This window comes from Neurospora tetraspora (genome assembly GCF_033439725.1).
Source record: "Neurospora tetraspora strain CBS 560.94 chromosome Unknown B0H65scaffold_1, whole genome shotgun sequence".
Classification (NCBI taxonomy): domain Eukaryota; kingdom Fungi; phylum Ascomycota; class Sordariomycetes; order Sordariales; family Sordariaceae; genus Neurospora; species Neurospora tetraspora.
Genome location: NW_026944383.1, coordinates 1778994 through 1796493, shown reverse-complemented (window position 1 = coordinate 1796493; position 17500 = coordinate 1778994). Strand labels below are relative to the sequence as shown.

The 17500-nt window shown below is 32.5% G+C and overlaps 3 protein-coding genes across 3 annotated transcripts; 2 read left to right on the top strand and 1 right to left on the bottom strand.

Moving 5' to 3' along the window:
- Positions 1 to 1886: 1886 nt before the first annotated feature.
- Positions 1887 to 2060, top strand: B0H65DRAFT_417472 (uncharacterized protein; the record flags this gene model as incomplete). Its single annotated transcript, XM_062824089.1, has 1 exon — positions 1887 to 2060. A coding segment is annotated over one exon (174 nt), but the record flags the coding sequence as incomplete, so codon positions are not given.
- A 12826-nt stretch (positions 2061 to 14886) lies between these two features.
- On the top strand, positions 14887 to 16026 carry B0H65DRAFT_16792 (uncharacterized protein). The gene is made up of 2 exons (XM_062821328.1): positions 14887 to 15504; positions 15590 to 16026. Exons 1-2 carry the CDS (start codon positions 15216 to 15218, stop codon positions 15814 to 15816), a joined length of 516 nt encoding a protein of 171 aa, XP_062685922.1. The 5' UTR covers positions 14887 to 15215; the 3' UTR covers positions 15817 to 16026.
- Positions 15845 to 17178, bottom strand: B0H65DRAFT_16810 (uncharacterized protein). Its single transcript, XM_062821330.1, has 3 exons — positions 16763 to 17178; positions 16350 to 16688; positions 15845 to 16284 (listed from the first exon to the last, which is right to left on the bottom strand). Exons 1-3 carry the CDS (start codon positions 16912 to 16914, stop codon positions 16194 to 16196), a joined length of 582 nt encoding a protein of 193 aa, XP_062685921.1. The 5' UTR covers positions 16915 to 17178; the 3' UTR covers positions 15845 to 16193.
- Between the last annotated feature and the right edge of the window lie 322 nt (positions 17179 to 17500).

Genomic DNA, 17500 nt, shown 5'->3' with positions numbered 1-17500 from the left:
TAAATGGGTTCATATTTTTCGTCCCTTTTTACTCTATTAAGGAAGCCTCATACCGTAGTTGTATATAGCCCACAGCACCCGCAACTAGCAGAACGTTGAAAATAAGACAACTTAATTTTCAATATGGATTATTTAATAAAACTTAGCTTTGTGAGGAGTTTTGGGAGGCGGCATTGGTGTGATAATATGAAACAAAATTATACGGATTTTTTGGTACTACTTTTGTCTCCGTAGCCTTAGAGTTGGCTAAGTTATACTTAATGTGATTTTAGATAGCAGTGTCTGGAGACATTGATGGCGGTGCGAAGACATTCTCAATTTTAAATAGGTTATACAATTTATTAGACCTGCTAATTCGGACGTGAGTAATATATAAAGTAACGACCCAATTAGTACGTAGAGAGAAGTCGACTAGCGCGTAGGTACAGGTAGAAAGTATTATATTGAATATTAATATTCGAACTCGTTTATTAATTTTAATTAGAGCGAAAGCTATTTAAACGTCGGAGGTTTATAAATACTAGTAGCGGAGCCGTATGTAAATTTTATACTGTAAGTTACTATAATTTAGTAAATTATTTTTATAAATTAGTTCGGATAGGGTTTAATATAATTATCCTTTAAATTAACTTACCGTCACTTTCGTCCCTAGAATTTCGAACGTTATTAATAATAACCGGATCGTCGTTTTCGTAGTAATTAAAGAGACCGAAATATTCCCGATTTCCTCCCTTCTCTAGCTATACTTCCTTATTATTAAATTACTTAAATATATTCGAAAATAATTTGAATAAATTGTTATATTATAAATCGGGTATATTAAAATTATTAATGTTTAATTATTTATAGCGCCGTATATTAAACTTATTTTTATATATTATATAAGTATAATTAATAATATTAAAATTAGTAGATAGGTTAATATATTTATTATTATTAAGTCGCCCGAATTCTAATTTTATTACTTTATAAATAGTTGCAAACTATAAAGCTCGCGAAACGTTAAAATGCGGGTTCTTAGTCGACGACGATAGCAAAACCAATTTTAATATTAGAATTGTATTTAGAACGTCCGATTACCCCTATCTACGATGTCGCATTAATTACGTATTGAAGACGCGGGTATCGTAGCGGTCGGGAACGATGGCGGCGGTCTAGCGGCGAGCCGATACGTGCCCGGAAATCCCGCGGCCGGAATACTAACGACGATAATGACGGTTAATAATACCGAACCCGAAGCCTCCGTAGCCCCGAAACCTCTTTAGGAAAATATAGAAAAATTCCTTTTAGAAATTATAAATTTCCCTAATATTAATAGCCTGCTTAACGCTTATGTAGTGTAGGTAGAAAGATTTTTTAATATTATTAAGGATATTTTATGTACGTAAGGTTAAATACTTTAATTTTGCGATATTATTATTAAATAATTTAAAAACGATATGAAAGAATTAAAGAAAATAGTCACCGATATTATAAAGAAGTAAGCAACCCCTCCGAAAACTTAAGTTATTATAGTCGCGGATTTTAATATTTAACCGACGGGCCCGAAGAAATCCTACTTTATTTTAATAAATATTCAAACCTTTATCCCCTTTTAAGCCGAATAATATTTAATAATTAAATTAAACGATATATTGCTTTCTATAGAATAAGAGAAGCGTATAACAAATAATATCGTATAAGTAATTAATTAGGAGTATTTAAAAATTAATGTTAAAATCATTACGAAATTATATGTTAATAGAAATTATATTATTATATTCGGAAAGGAAGGGAAGAAATAGTATTTGAAAAATTGAATTTAAGTAATATATATTTTCTATAAGGATATAATAATTATATTCCCTATGATTTTAATAATAGTTCGGGGCGTATTATAGGTTTTTATTGATAATTTTGAATTAGAGAAATTAATTAGGGAAATATCTGAAGCGAATAAAATTAAAATTATTAGAGCGAAAGTATTCCGGAAGAAGTATAGAAGTAAGAAGGGTTTTTTCTTTTTAAAAGTTAGTATTCTAAATAATAGGGTTCGTTTTATTAGGGATTCCCTCTTTTAAATAAGTAATATACTCTATTATAAATCCTTTGAACGTAATATAATCCTTTAATAATATTATAATTATTAAGAATTTAATTATTTATGTAATTATTATCCTAAGGAAAAAATGTATAATACCCCCGCTATATCGAAAAGAAATATTTAAGTAAAATAATAAAGGATATAGAAATTAATTACCTTTTTAATTAATAACCTAATTTTATAAATGATTCTTTTTATAATTAAAAAAGATACTATATATTTTTTTGTAATTATTCGCTTATAAAAGCGGCGTTCGGTCGTTCTTTTATAATATTTATAAAACGTTTATAAGTATTTATTTAATAGGTAAAATTAATTATAATCGATAGAATGCTGGCCCCTAATTAGTTTAAAGCTATTTAACCGGCTAATGAAGTTATATAGTAGTAATCTTTCTAATAAATATAAATTATAATAATATAAAGACCCGAAAGGGATAATCCTCTTATAATATTTATTCGGTTATAATTTATATCCGTTAATAAAAATAGTAATTTAGAAATCCCGGGTATAAACGATTGAAAATTTTAGAGTCCGAATAGTAATAAATAATAGTTAATAAAAAAAGCAGCCCTTATATAAAAGTATAGAAAGAGTTCTACGTTAAATTAAATATAATTAGAGTTAAATATTAAAAGAGAATCTTCAAAATATTAAATATTGTTATTAGGTCGAACTTTTAATTATATTAGAAGAATACTATTTAAATATTGATTATATAAATTCAAGGATTTTATATTAGAATATAATAAAATTATATAATAGAATAAAAATTGTATTAAAAATAGAAGACCAGTATAATATTATAATATTTTCAGAATTAAGCCGAAGTATAGCTGTAAGTAATATTCCTAATATTAAAATTTCTTATTATTAGGTATTAGATAGTACTAATTAAGGACGTGCGGCGTTATATGTAAGTAAATGCTTTATAATCGATTAATAGGATTATAAATAGGGAAAGGATTGGATAATAGTAAGAATTGGAGAAGGGGAAAATGAAGTAAGGGTATAATTAGTTTATTTATTGATTTAAAATTCGGGTTTTGAATACGAATAATATACCCCCTTTAAAGGAATCGTATTAAAAGTAAAAGGAACAAATATTATAATAAGGGATATAAATTTCTATTATTTAATATAGGATATTTATAAAAGGACGAATAGGAGTAATTATATCTTCTTTTTATTAACGACGAATTATTGATTCGTATTAATAATGCTACGAAGTAAACCGATATAATTGAAGAACGAAATATAATAGGAATTTAATAGTATTATCGATTATATTTAAATAATGGAAATATTATATATTATGTATTAGATAGTAAAGGACGAAGTCTTTATTAAATTGGATTATTAAATTTAATCGATTCTAATTTATATTGAAATTATTAAAGAGCTAGAGGATATTATAAAAGGCTATAGCTAAATATTTATAAATATTAAAAAGGTTAAAGAATTTATTAAAAAAATATATTATCATCCTATTGGCAATCATTACGATCGCTGAATTAGAAATTGTAACCGACCAATTAATAGAGGAATTAATTAAAGTTACCGACAAAGCAATCCTGAAATAGAAAAGGGGAAGGGGTAAGCGTATTAATTAGTAAGATTTAAGTGTAAAGGAGGTTATTAAATACGTAAAATAAATAATGAAAGTTTAAAAAAAGAGGAAGATACTAATAAGAAAGCGAAAATTAGAAGAAGCGAAATAGAAATAAATAGAAATTATTTAATTTGCGTAAATAAATAGTAATATACCTTTGTAAAAGATATATTAAAAAATTTGAATCAATTTTAGAGGTTTAAATAGTAAGGTAGAATATAAAGTTATTTACTTTCTAACCCCCTTAAAATTCTAATACTATATTGAAAAAGAAATATAAAGGAAAAACGGGATTATAAAAATAAGGCGGAAATTTTAGCGGAAAGATTCTTCCCGGGGGTAGAAATACTAATAAATCATTTACTAGATTAGAAAAGGAAACGAAGGACCGAATTGTTAATGAATTATAAAATTAGTATAAATGATATAATAAAAAATTACGCTATATAAATTCTAATAAAGTTTTAAGAAGTAATTAATTCTTTAATAAATTATTTAAAGTATATAGGCAACGGCTAGCGGAAATATTAGTTATGATTCCTATTAGGAGCTTTACCTTCGGTTCGTTCCTAATATAATAATATTATATAAAAGTAATAGTATTAAAAAGGTTTAGAAAGACGGCGGTATAAAGGAAAATAGCGGGAGTATAGCGCCCTATTATATTTTTAAATTACGTAGGAAAAATATTAGAAGCGATAATAATAAAACGGTTTGCTTTTATAATAGAAGAATATAAATTTTATTAAAGGGCTAAATAGGGAATAGGAAGGGGAAATCGATAAAATTCGTAATTAAAGTAGTAACAGAAACGGTATATATAATATAAGAATTAGGGGTGGTAACGTTGTTATTATTCTTAAATTTTAAAGGGGCGTTTAATTAGGTTAATTATAGGTAATTCTTCTATATTTTATAAAAAAAGGGAGCTTCTATACTAATTATTCTATTAGGTCGAAAATTCTTTAATGAATTAGAGAAGAAGTTCATTTTTCGATGGGAAATTATTTTGGGAATTTTAAATACTTGTAAGAATATTATAAAATTCCCCCCCTTCGCCTATCTCTTTTCTAATTTTTATCATTATTTTATATAAGGTATTAAAGGAATTGAGGGGGATAGTAATAATACGATTTGTAAATAATATTAATATTTTAGCTTTTTCGAAATTGATAAAAGAAAATTATAATAAATTAAAAGAAATTTAATAAATTTACTATAATTAGGTAAAGGAATATAAAATAGAATTTAAAATTAATAAATCGGAATTTATTCATTTTATTAAAATTTAATAATTATGGACCGAAATTATTAATTTCAAAGGGTGTTAATTAGCCCCTACAGAATTAGTATAATTCCTGAAAACATAGTTAGATTGCAAATTAATTTACTGAATATACTTTTAAGTAATAAAGAAAAAAATATTAATATAAATTTTCGTATTTATATGTATTATAACGAAGATATAGAATTATAATTTCGTCCGAATGAAGGACATATATATAAAGGTATTTCGTATAGTAATAATTTATGGAGCGTTAGCGTACTATATATTAATGGAGTTGCTCAAGGAATTACGCGGTTTCGCGAAAAGTTTTATAACGATTTAAATTAATTATTTTAAAATAGTGTTTAAAGTTTATAAAGTAGTATTTACGTTTAATATTAAAATAGAAACTTTTTAATTACCCTTTGATTTCTATTTTAATAAGAAGGTTAAAGCGTTTAAAGACTGGTTTACCTGCGTACTAGTAGCGGCCTTTATTAAAAGGACGTTAATTTAAATAGTAAGGGAATTATGAAGTGGAAGGAAAGGTAAATAATTATAATTATTTCCGGTTAATAGTTAGGTAAAAATTAAGTAGGTTAAGAAATAGGCTCCGAACGAAGATATTTTAGTATTGTAAGGAGAGGCAAGAGAATTTACGCTGGGTAAGAAAGAAAAATAATTAAAAAATGTAATTTGGAAAGAGTAGGTTGCGAAATAATATATTAAAATAATTGAAGTAATAAGGAAAAGGAGGAAATTAAATATTATAAAGGTATGTATGTAATTTGATAAAATTATATTATAAGATTATATTTAATTTATGATAAACTAGAAATTATTATTATATTATTTTTCGAAAATTATAAACTTATTCCTAATATGAATTAAGACGAGTAAAATAAATTTATAGGTATTTTTATCGAAAGAAGAGTATTAGAAATAATAATATTTTATTACTAGTATAAATTAATTAAGGAGACGTTCGAATATATTATATTACAATATAAGGAAATGGAAAATATATAATTATAGGAAAACTTAATTTGGCCGTAAAATATTGAATAATTTTATAATGAATTTAAAACTGTAGAAGGAACGGAGTAGATTCTTCGTTAGGCTTTACGTTTAGGTCGATTATAGGAATATAAATTAGTAGTAAAAATAAAATAAATAAAAAAAGCGGAGGAATTATTAGGGAATTTAGATTAATTTTTAATTTTAGGGCGCGGGAGTATGTTTATAATACTTTTAAATTAATTACCTAGATATGAAAAACTTTAATAAAAGCGCCGATATAATATTAAAAAAACGTTAATAGATTACTGATTAAAATTAATTCCGATTATCAAAGATTAAATAATAATTATAATTAAAGAGTATTACGAAATTAAAATGAAATTAAGTTGTTAATATGGAGGGAGCGAATATTATTTATTAATTATTTAGGAATGGGGCCGTTATAAGCGTTGTAAGAGTTTAATTCGAGGTTAGGGTCGTTTTTGTAATTATTTTTTAAATTTATAATCGACTTTCATTTTAATATTATTATTTTCGATAATATTATTATTGAAATTAATCCGTTTTGGTAAACTTTTATTCCTAATATACTTGCTTCTAGTAGTTAGGGTAAAATTGAAAGTATAGTTATTAAATAACAATTTAAAGATTTTAAAATAAGTAATGTAGATAATAGCTTCGATATTAGCGACCTAATTAAATATTAATAAAGAAATCGAAATAGAAATTATATAGGGTATTTATACGATTAGAGAGAGTTTCGAAATTAATTATAATACTGCGAATAGTAGTAATACCCTCCTTAATAAAATTAATATAATCCGCTACGTCGTTAATATAATCCTCAATAATTAAAATAAAGCTATCGATTTTACTGAGGACGGCTTTAAGGGTTTTATTAATTTTATTGGCGGAAATATATAGTAAAGTAATATTATAACGAATAGTAATAAAGTCCGAAATATTACCGGAGGTAGCGCTATTATTATTTATCTTCTTCTTTTTAAGAAAGGAGTAAATATCGGAAGATAAGATTATAACGGAGGCGTTATTATTATTACTAAATTTATTATTATTATTTTAGAAGGTAATAATTACGTTTTAAATAATAGAAGTAATTTATAAATTATTAATAAGGGTTTAATATTTAGGAAATTTAGGGTCGAAGTTGGTATTGTAAAAAGTTTTAATAGTTTAGACGAAATTATAGCCGGGTTCGAGACGGTATTCTTTTAAATATTTTTCGGGTTTTTTATTTACTTTATATTTGTAGTAAAGGCTTTTAATTTTAATTAGTTTAAAAGTTAATTATAATAATAAAGAGGAGTAAGGGAAAAGTTTATAAAAATTCGAAAAATAATAGGTATTATCGAAGCTACTATAAAAGTATTTATAGAAAAGAACGACGTAAAGGATTATGCGCTATAAATTGCGGATATATAAAATATATTAGATATTGTTACTGGGGACCCGATAATAGGCTATAAAGGTAATATTCTTATCTTGTTTTTTCGCTTTTTATTTATTCTAAAATTATCAGTGAAGGGTTTTAGTAATTTTTTTAAATACGCGACGGAGAATATTAAGAGATATAGCGGTAGGAATAGCGGTTTTAGAGTTTTTAGGGTCTTTAAAATTTTTAGCTGGTTTATTAATATTAGGTTTATTAAATTTATTTAGGGCTTTAATTTAAATTTTATTAAAAGGAGTTATAATAGCGCTGGGTTAGAGCCGAGAAAGAAATATAGGCGGTATAATATCGGGGTAGGAATGGTAAATTGGAAGGTAAGTAGGATAAGGAATATAAGAGGGAAGAAAAGGAAGGAAGGAAAGGAGTAAGGGAAAGATTATTTTATTAATTGGAGGGTAAGTCGTTATAATATATTTATTATAAAAAATAAAATAAAAGGGGAGGGTAGAGAGAGGTAGAAGAATAACGATACGGTTAATAATTAATTAAATTTAATAGAAAGAATAAAAAGAAAATAGGACGGGGGCGAGGCCGGAGGGACCGCGTACCGGAATTAAAGATTATACTTCGGGAATAACGGTGAAATTATACCGAGTAGAAGATAAATAGCGAAGGCACAGCGCTAATACGGCGCCGTTGTGATAGAATAGCGGAGGGTTTTTAATTAGCTACGGTACGGTTTTTCCTACCGATTAAGAATGAAGGTAGCACCGCATACTTACTAGGTGGACTACATAGATAATTAGCGTGTATAAGACTAATAATAATATAAATAGCTGCGGTAAAGGGTCTAATAATTAATAGTTTATAAAAATAGATTTTACGTTATGTATAGAATTCTTATTATATTTAATATCGATGGTAAACGAGCAATTAATATACTCTATCGTCAAGTCGATCTCTTTCTATTCGCTACCGGTTATAATATACTTTACTAAATTAAATTTTGGAATAGCTTCGGATAATTCGCTATCGGTGATTTCTAATTGGAGGAGCTACGAAAAATATAGTATTTTGGGCTTATAATTTATAGCTTTTTTATTATAGAAGAAGAGTAATAAATAATTAATAATTTACCGGAGTATATTATAATTACCAAGTTAAACAGCGCAAATGAGATTAATTAATATATAGATAATATAGAAGTACTAGTATACGCTATAGAATTAGATATTAACGTTAATTCCGTTACCCTTTATATATTTGCTAGTATATTCTTACTAAGTAAATATTTTATTATAAATATAATTTAATTATATAAATAAATAAAAGGGTCCGTTAATTTAAATAGCGGCCGAAAATATATTTTCAATATTCTCCCGACTAGGGATGGTAGGATTTAGAAATTGAGCGTCGATTAAATCTCGTATAAGGAAGGCGAGAATTTTAGAATAAAATATATTATAAAGAAGCTATAATTTATAATAGAATTTAATTTTGCGCTCTTTTATTTTTTCGCCCTCCTAAAGTTATATATATCCTATTTTATAAGAGGCTAAAAGTATCGAAAAATCAAATTAATAAAGTTTATTTTAATATAAAAGAATGTAGGAACGGAGACTATCTATTATTTATAATTATATACGTTCTATATATTTAATTATATTAATATAATCTTATATATATAGGATATTATCTTTTAATTACAATAGATAAGGAAAAGCTTATTATTAACTTACGCTTAATTTATACTTAGAAGGCCGAGAAATAGTCTATTATATAAGTGATAAATACCCGCGAATTTACCTTCGTTTTTATTAATAGCGGGGGTTTAGAGGATAAAATTCGTCGGTATCTAATATCGTTAAATTTTAAAGAAAATATAATAGGGTAGACCGTTCTATGAGCCGAAGATTGGAAAAAGGGATTATAATTTATTAGTTACTAACGAATAGAAAGCGGGATAAAACATTTACAGCGTTTAGGCGAGTATTAGAATAACCCATTTCTTTTAGAATAGAATAGTAGGTCGGAATTAATCGGGACGGAAAGGGCTATATATATTAGGATTATTTATTAATAAATAAAGAGTAAAATTATATATTATATCCTACCGACTAATATTAAAGTTTTAAATAGTATTTAAATAATTATAATTATTATAAACGATAATAACATCGGGATTAGAGACGACGCGTTTAAAGTTAACCTAAAAGCGTAAATTTAAAATTATAATATAAAAGGTAATAATATTGATTATTCTAATATTTATAAGGGTTTTAATTATTATTATAATTTTAATATATAAAATATAAATACTAAACATAACTAATATATTATGGATATACTTCGCTACGCCGTTAGTATATAAATATAAACCTATAAATTACGAAAAGAAGTCAGAGTTTTTAGGGGCGATGATATTTATAATACTTTTAAAAATTATATATATTATAGGCGAAATAATATTATTATAAGGAATTCGTAATTTATAGGACAATTAATATATATAAATATATTTTATTAAGCTCTAAAAGAGAAAGTATATTTAAAGCGTATACTTTAATAAGTCGGTAACGTACCCGTTTATAATTAATATAACCTATTTAGTATTATATAAATTGTTAATATTATATTGCCTACTATTACCTAAAATAGAGGAAGCGTTAAATTTCATAAAAGACGAAAATAATTTAAAGTATTTAAAGAGAAAAGTAAATTCCTAATAGAAATTCTCTATATTATATAAGTAATCCTCGTCGCAAAACTATATTATAATACTATAGCGATCGAAAACTTCGTATATATCCTAATTTCGTAACGATTTAACAAATTGCTTAATATAAGATCCAGATAACCGATCATCGCTTCGAATTACCTTTACCTAATTATAAATAAATTACTTTAATATTTCCCTCTTAGAGTTAAAGCGGGCCTAATGTTCCTAAATAATACGAGCGAAGTATTAATCCGGATTATAAATACCCGAATTCAACCTATTTTAAAATTCGGGATTAATCAGATTCGATAGAGGAGACGGAAATAGGTAAAGGGTTAGATTCGATAGAGGAAATAGAATTAAGTAAAGGGTTAAATTAGAAATTATAGGGTCTAAAATAGTACGGGGTATCAAATATACCAGTGTAATTAAATTAATTTAGAATTTAGAAAATTCGGATATAAAATTAGGCGAATTGGGCGCGAACGTTAAATAATTATTAGGTAAAACCGGAAGGGGCGATTCTTAAAATAAGTAGTAAATCGAATCGGGCGAATAAAATATTGCAACTTAGTAGACTTCGCTCTAATTAGAATTATAACTTTAATTAACGGCTAAAACGTTTAAAGTTAGTTCAGACCTACTACTGTAGAAAAATATGCCCGTCCGTTAATTGGTAGGTAGTATAGGGGGGTAGGGCGGGCGGGCGCATTTCGGAGGTCCAGTAGGTTTGAGGTCTGAGACTAGTTGAACCAAACGGGCCCTAACACCTCCCCGAGCCTCCTATAACTCCGCGCTTAACCAAGCTCTCTCTAGCGCAATGTGTAGTCTAAAGGCTAAACGCACCACCTCGCACCTGCGCTAAGATATGCAGGCGTTGAGTTGTCCTCCCTCGCCTACGGAGTTCCGTTTTTCGTTGTTCTCTCGTTCTCCCATCTCGCCGCTGACTTGCTTGCTGATCATATTATCTACTTACTTACTCACTCTCATGTACGGAAGTTGGGAAGACCAGGCCCGTTCACTACTTGAGAAGGTGGAGGATGAAGGTCGAAGCTGGAGATGAGGCTTAAATCCGTTAACTCCTCCCAAGAATTTCCTCCATGCCGATTTCGCTCTCGCATACAACGAACGGTATGTCCCAGGTAGTATCACGCGGACAACAAAGTCAAAACAAAACGCAAGGGGAAATTGTACGATGAATCAGAATCGATCAGAATTTGCGGAGGATTTGTAATTGTGTTAAAAAATAAAAAATAAAAAAAGAGGAAAAAGGTCTGGACTTCCCCAAAAAGTCAATTTGTAATGGTGTGGAGCTGCCGAGGGTGTTTTCATATACGGCGTACGTATATCTACCCCCTTGTTGAAGGAACCATTTACAGAACTACAGAAACCAGAGCCCGGATCCCCTGAAAGTGTCAATCACCGGCTTGGTACAGTAATAATGGTTGGTCCTAGCGGCTCAGAAGACGTGTGGTTGGTTTCTATGGAATTTGTTTTTCATGATCCTTCGGACACGGGTGGTGGTAGAACGGGGTGGGTATATAAAATGGTTATGTTCGAAGCTAAGTATGTTAGTAAGCTGAAGAAGGACGGGAGAAGATAAAGCGGGGTGATACAGTGATACCTAGGGGTCGATTCGAAATTAAATTTCATGAAACTTTCTGAAAAAATGGCCTTCCTTTCCATATTTTCAGACCACGTGACTGAAATATCGTTTTTTACGGTCAGACTAGCTATATAAATTGGCTCAAATTAGCAAAATCGACGAAATCGAGCTCAAATCAATTAATCTAGTGATAAATGCTGGGTCTGGTGTTTACGTTGATTACTGTATTTATGGCATTTCTGGTGTAAATCTGTGTATTAATAATTATTTCCCCTATTTAAATAGCCTCCTCTCTTATTTTCTGGCTTCTTTTTCCTCTTTCCTATTATTTTAATTACCTTCTTGTATGTAATTTTATAGCTGTTCCTCGATTTGCAATAGTAGTTCGTCTCTTTAGGGTATAATAAGGCCGGTAAACGATTGGTGAAGGTTTTTAAGTTTCTTGCTATTTATGTAGACGAAGGTAATTATATTTATTTTATTGGCGGTAAGGCGGTTGCGCTTGGGATTTTCTAGAAAATTTATAATAGAAAAGGCTCGTTTATATAGTATATTGTTAGCGGACGTATTGAATACCCTTATAGCGAGAGGAGTAATAATAGAGCCGCTATTTAATATTATATTCTATTATTTTTTAGGATTGAGGTTATATTAGGTCTAAATATTTCGATTAAGGGCGTAGAGACTTTTACGAACTTTGAAAGATAGGAAGTTATTTAGGAGCTATTTGTTTATAATATTGGGTAGCGTATAGGTATATTGTTTAATGAATTTAAGATTGTACCAGTAATTTTAGGAGTAGGAGGGTAAATGGCGGCCAATTTTTCAACTATAATTTTAGGGTATAAAAGGAAGCCTAACTAATTTAATTGGGTTAATTACTTGATTTTATATAATATATATAACTTTATTAATTCTTTTTAATATCAATTGTTATATTATTAGAGAGATATTTTATTTTAATCTTAAATAATATAAATAGTAATTTAACGATAGATAATATAATTAACGTAAGATTTATCCGCTTTTAATATTAATTAGGCTTTATAAACCGGCGTTATAAATTTCGCGAGGGTATTGAAACTATATTAATATTGTATATTCTTAATAATTTCGAATATAGATTAAAATTAAATAGGTTCGTCCCCGCCTCATCTTCTTTTAGTAGCAACGTAGGGTAATTTATTCTATTAATTATTATTGAAGTGTGCTTATCGAGTAAAAGTTTATAATATTATTTCAATACGTTAGATCGATTATATAGATTGGTATTATAACATTTATTAGGTAATTATATTAATTTAATTAATTTATTGTATAAAAGAAATAATAAAAGGATTAACTTTAATTTATTTTGTTAAAATAGTAATGAGTTTACTATAATATATAAATATAAATTTGCAGAGGCGGGTAAATTATAATTTAGAAGTGTAAAAGAAGTTGACGATAATTACGGTCTATTGGGCGAGTAATTTAAAGGGTTCAATAGTAATTAAATCTTTTATTAATAATTATAACGAATATAAATCGTCTAGTATTATAAAGGATGTTCTAAACTAGTCTTAAGTAAATTCGAATATTATACGCCGGGTACAAGTATATATATTGGTAATAAAATTATTAATTTTAGCGAGGTTATTAATTATTTCGTTATAAACGTTTAAAATAATGCCGGCGAGGTTTATAGTAGTATATTCGATTACTTTAATATAGCGGTTAATTTAGAAGAATATAGTTCCGCTAGCGGGAATAAAGGAGATATTAATAATACGACGGTTAGCGTAATTATTAGACTTATTAAAGTAAATATTAATATAAGAAGTAGTATAAATATATTAATTAATAATTTATGCCTTTATTTGCCTACAAATGAGGGAAAACTATTTATTAATTATAATAGTAGCGTTAGAAAGGGTATAAATAAGTACGATAGAATATAGAAAAACCCGTATAGGGGAGCTTTCAAATAGGTTGAAAGGGCGCTTATTTAATAGTATTATTTTAATTACGTACTAGTCGATCTTCTTCTTCTAAAAGCTATTAAATTAGATCGCGTAGTAGTAAATATTATTACAATTTTCAATTTGCTAGCGAACTTCGTAAAGGCGATATACTTTATATTCGTTAAAGTAGTTACGTAAACGGGTAATAATATTAGTTTAGCGGTTATTATAGTAAATATATTGTGCAATGGGAATTACACGACTAGGGTCTTCGATAAATTCGAATTGGGCGGCGATAGCCTCGTTTCTAGAGTTATAAACCGGGGGCATAGTAATTTAATTATTAGGTTATCGCTGGTTGTAAGAGGATTCGAGGAAGTTCGTTAGAATACTAGAAAGTAGGTTGGGGGAGGAGGGAGGAGGGAGGAGGGAGGAGGGAGGAGGGGAGAGGGCACGGGCTAGTAAAAAGAATGAAATTTTCGGAAAAAATGCCATTTTTTCAGAAACTATCGATCCCTAGTGATACCAGATCTAGCAATAAGTCTCAATCTCAATTTTTTGTTCATTCCGGGCGCCCCGAGGATGATAAACTACATTTGTGAAACAGTCCGCTCGGTTGGGGGACTGAGGGGATACATAGGTATTGCATAATGAACCAACATATATACATACATACATGCATATAGCTGAGGAAGAGAAAAAGAAAAGAGGTGCATTTGTCGGTCCGGTGACCCCAGGTTTGTCAGTTTGTAGGTAGAGGTATGCAAGTAGAAGTAGGACCAAGGCTCGCAGCCCTGGCATGAATGGAGTGCATGGAAGCGTGCCCGCTTAAAGTGGCAAGTTTGCCCGACATATAGTACCTTAGCTCTGGTGTTTTTTTTCCCTTTCCTTTTCATCTTCCTCAGTCTTTTATAATTACAACCCCCACGCGTTCTCCTCCACTCAACTTCTTGCCAAACGAAACACTGGGATACTCATCTCCCACTGGACGGTGACAGTGTCCGATACACGAGACTATCAGCAACCGGAAAGCGCACCCATCACAGCTTAGCTGTAACCTGCCACCCGCCGCCCGCCCTGCCACGCAGTTGCACCAGTTGCACATCACTGTTGTTCCTTGTTTTCTTACCCGGTGTGATCAACGCCTGGTGGCGCTATCGGATCTCAAGATATAAAAGAGTCACATAGCCTGAACGGAGAACTTCGTTGCTGTCAAGGTTGAGCGACGAGAAATTCCTACCTCAAGCGCAAGTCGTCGAGAAACAGGACTGGTTCCCAATACGGACACGATAAGAAGCCAGGTCTCGGCCCAAGCTGCGCCGAGCTGAACAAGCCCCGAGCTCTGCGTTAACCGGCTTCGATACCGGCACTGCGGTCGCCAATCAGGAAGGGTGTTACAAGGGCGCAGATACGGGACTTACAAGGACCCCATCCTCCCACCCTCTTGTTGGAAAGCGGTCGGCAGTCCCTCCTCCCACAATCCTTCCTCTGAGCACTTCGTCCTCCAACAACAACCAACAGCATCACCACTTGTCTAAGCAAACATCACGTACAATGGCAGCCCGGCGGCAATCGTTGTGGGCCCCTCCCAAGGAGGCCGAACCAGGCCTCTGGAACCCTGGAGCGCCGAAGCTCTGGTCGCCTAGAGAAAGGAGCCAGTCGACCAGCACAGTCTCCTCGGTCTTCTCAGCCTCCAACGCCGATGGAAGGATACGCTATCCGGGCCGGCGCTTTGGGCAAATCGTTAAGCTGAAGCCCGAGTACATCGACAAGTACAAGGAGGTCCACGCTGCTATATGGCCCGAGGTTGCGAAGCAGATCAAGGAGTGCAACATTCAAGACTGTACGTCATCCCTCTTTCGTACTGAAACGAGAATCAGCAATCTCCTGCTTTTGATCACCATGGCTAACCAGTTCGATGTGTACAGACAGCATCTTCCACGACCCCGGCACAGGCATCCTCTTTGCCAGCTTCAAGTATGTCGGCTACGACTATGAAGGCGATATGGGGAAAATGCGCGAGAGCCCCAAGGTTCGGGAGTGGTGGAAGATGACGGATGGATTCCAGGAGTCCATGGTCCCGGGAGCAAAGAACAGCGAGTCGGGAGAGCCGTCGTGGTGGAAACCCGTCGAGGAGGTCTTTTACCAGGCATGAGGACGTCTTGGGAGTTACTGTACTTTTCATTCGCGGTTCTCTTGATCGGTTTCTGTTTTCCATCGGCGCAAATCTAATGGTACGAGCGGGTATTCCCGCCTATTCGACATATGCCCTTTGAAGGTGACATGTGAATCTGATCAACGGAGTCGAGCTATTAGTTGCGTCGGGAACAAATACGGCCAAGAAGTTAATTCCGGTATGTAGACCAGTTTACCACTATAGGGCAGTCGTCGAGTGCTTTGGAGCCGCTCAACTCGACCGAAGCTTAATTTGCGGGGAAGTTGTGTGCATCGACCGACGATCATTATGTGCAGTTCCGATGTGCGCTGTGATCTGCCTCGGCAGAAACTTGCCATTGGTGATTTGCTGGGATACTATTTCAGTTTGCCAAAGAGGCCGCTGAATATGCTGGTAGGAGACCCGCCTCCTCCGCGATTTCCATGCCGTTTCGCCTCGTTTCTGATCCTGTAGTAAAGTCAAGTTAGCCTCCAGACAGCAAGGGTTTTACAGCGACCATAGAGTCGGCGCACCATTCCTCCAAGAACTTGCGATTGGCCAATTGGCGACCATCCGTGACCTTGGTTTGTGTCTGCGCCTCCTGGGCATCAAAACTCAGCAGGGTCGGGACCGAGTTGATCATATAGGTAAGGCCCAGTCCAGCTCCCATAACATCAGGCGCATCGTACTCGACGGTGCAAAAGCCAACGCCGCCCTCTTCTTCACCGACTCCGCTTTCGACGAGCTCGCGCAACAAGGGCTCCACTACTCGGCATGTAGGGCAATAGGAGGTGGTCCACAGCGTCAACAGCGGCGTTCGAGAGGAGGACGAGAGAAGCTGGTAAGTATGGAACTGGTCGAGGTTACGAACACTATGAAGAAGAACAGGCGTTAGTGACCTTGCGGGAGCATCAAGAGAGGGCGACGCTATGATGGATGTACACACGACTGGTAGATTTGGTTTTTGGCCGCAACTGCGCGTGAGGTCGAGAACAACGCAGCACCCGAAGCAAATTGGTTGCAGGTCACTGCCGCTCCTGCTGGGGTTTTGCGGAGCAGGCGGCCGGCCTGTCTGCCAGAGGAAAAGAGGAAATGCATGGTCGACAGCTTGCGGCTCTTTTCGGCTGTCTGGGGTCTCAATTGGACGGCACTTCTGCGGTCGTTTTTACCGGCAATGATGGTGTGATGGTGTCGGGCGCAAGCTAATCGAGATCAGAAAGGGAAGAGCGTAATGGATGCGATGGTGAACTGGAGACTGTCTGGGAATTTGGTGGTCACCATTCACACCGGCGCTATCACAAAAAGACGGAGCTAAGAGATAGAGGTGAGGAGCGCCAAGGATCTCGCAGTGTGAGAAAGTCAGATTGGTTGCGTCATAACGCATCTAAGCCCTCGTCTCTCTGCTTTTTAGGGGACCAACGGGGTGAGGGTCCGCCTTTTGTTTCTTTGCAGGGGTGCTGCAAGCCATGGAGATCTCTTGAATGGCACCACACCAATCCACTTCCCGGTCATGAACATGTGAGCGCCGGCAACCGGGCAAGTGAGCATTCTGGTCTTTTCGAGGTGGTGTCCAGCTGAGTGGAAGCGAGGCCGAGATAACCGGCGAGACGGTACTGTAGAGAACATTCCATCCACGAGCATTGAGTTTGTCACTTGCGCGGACAGTGTTGAGACTTGCGAGAGA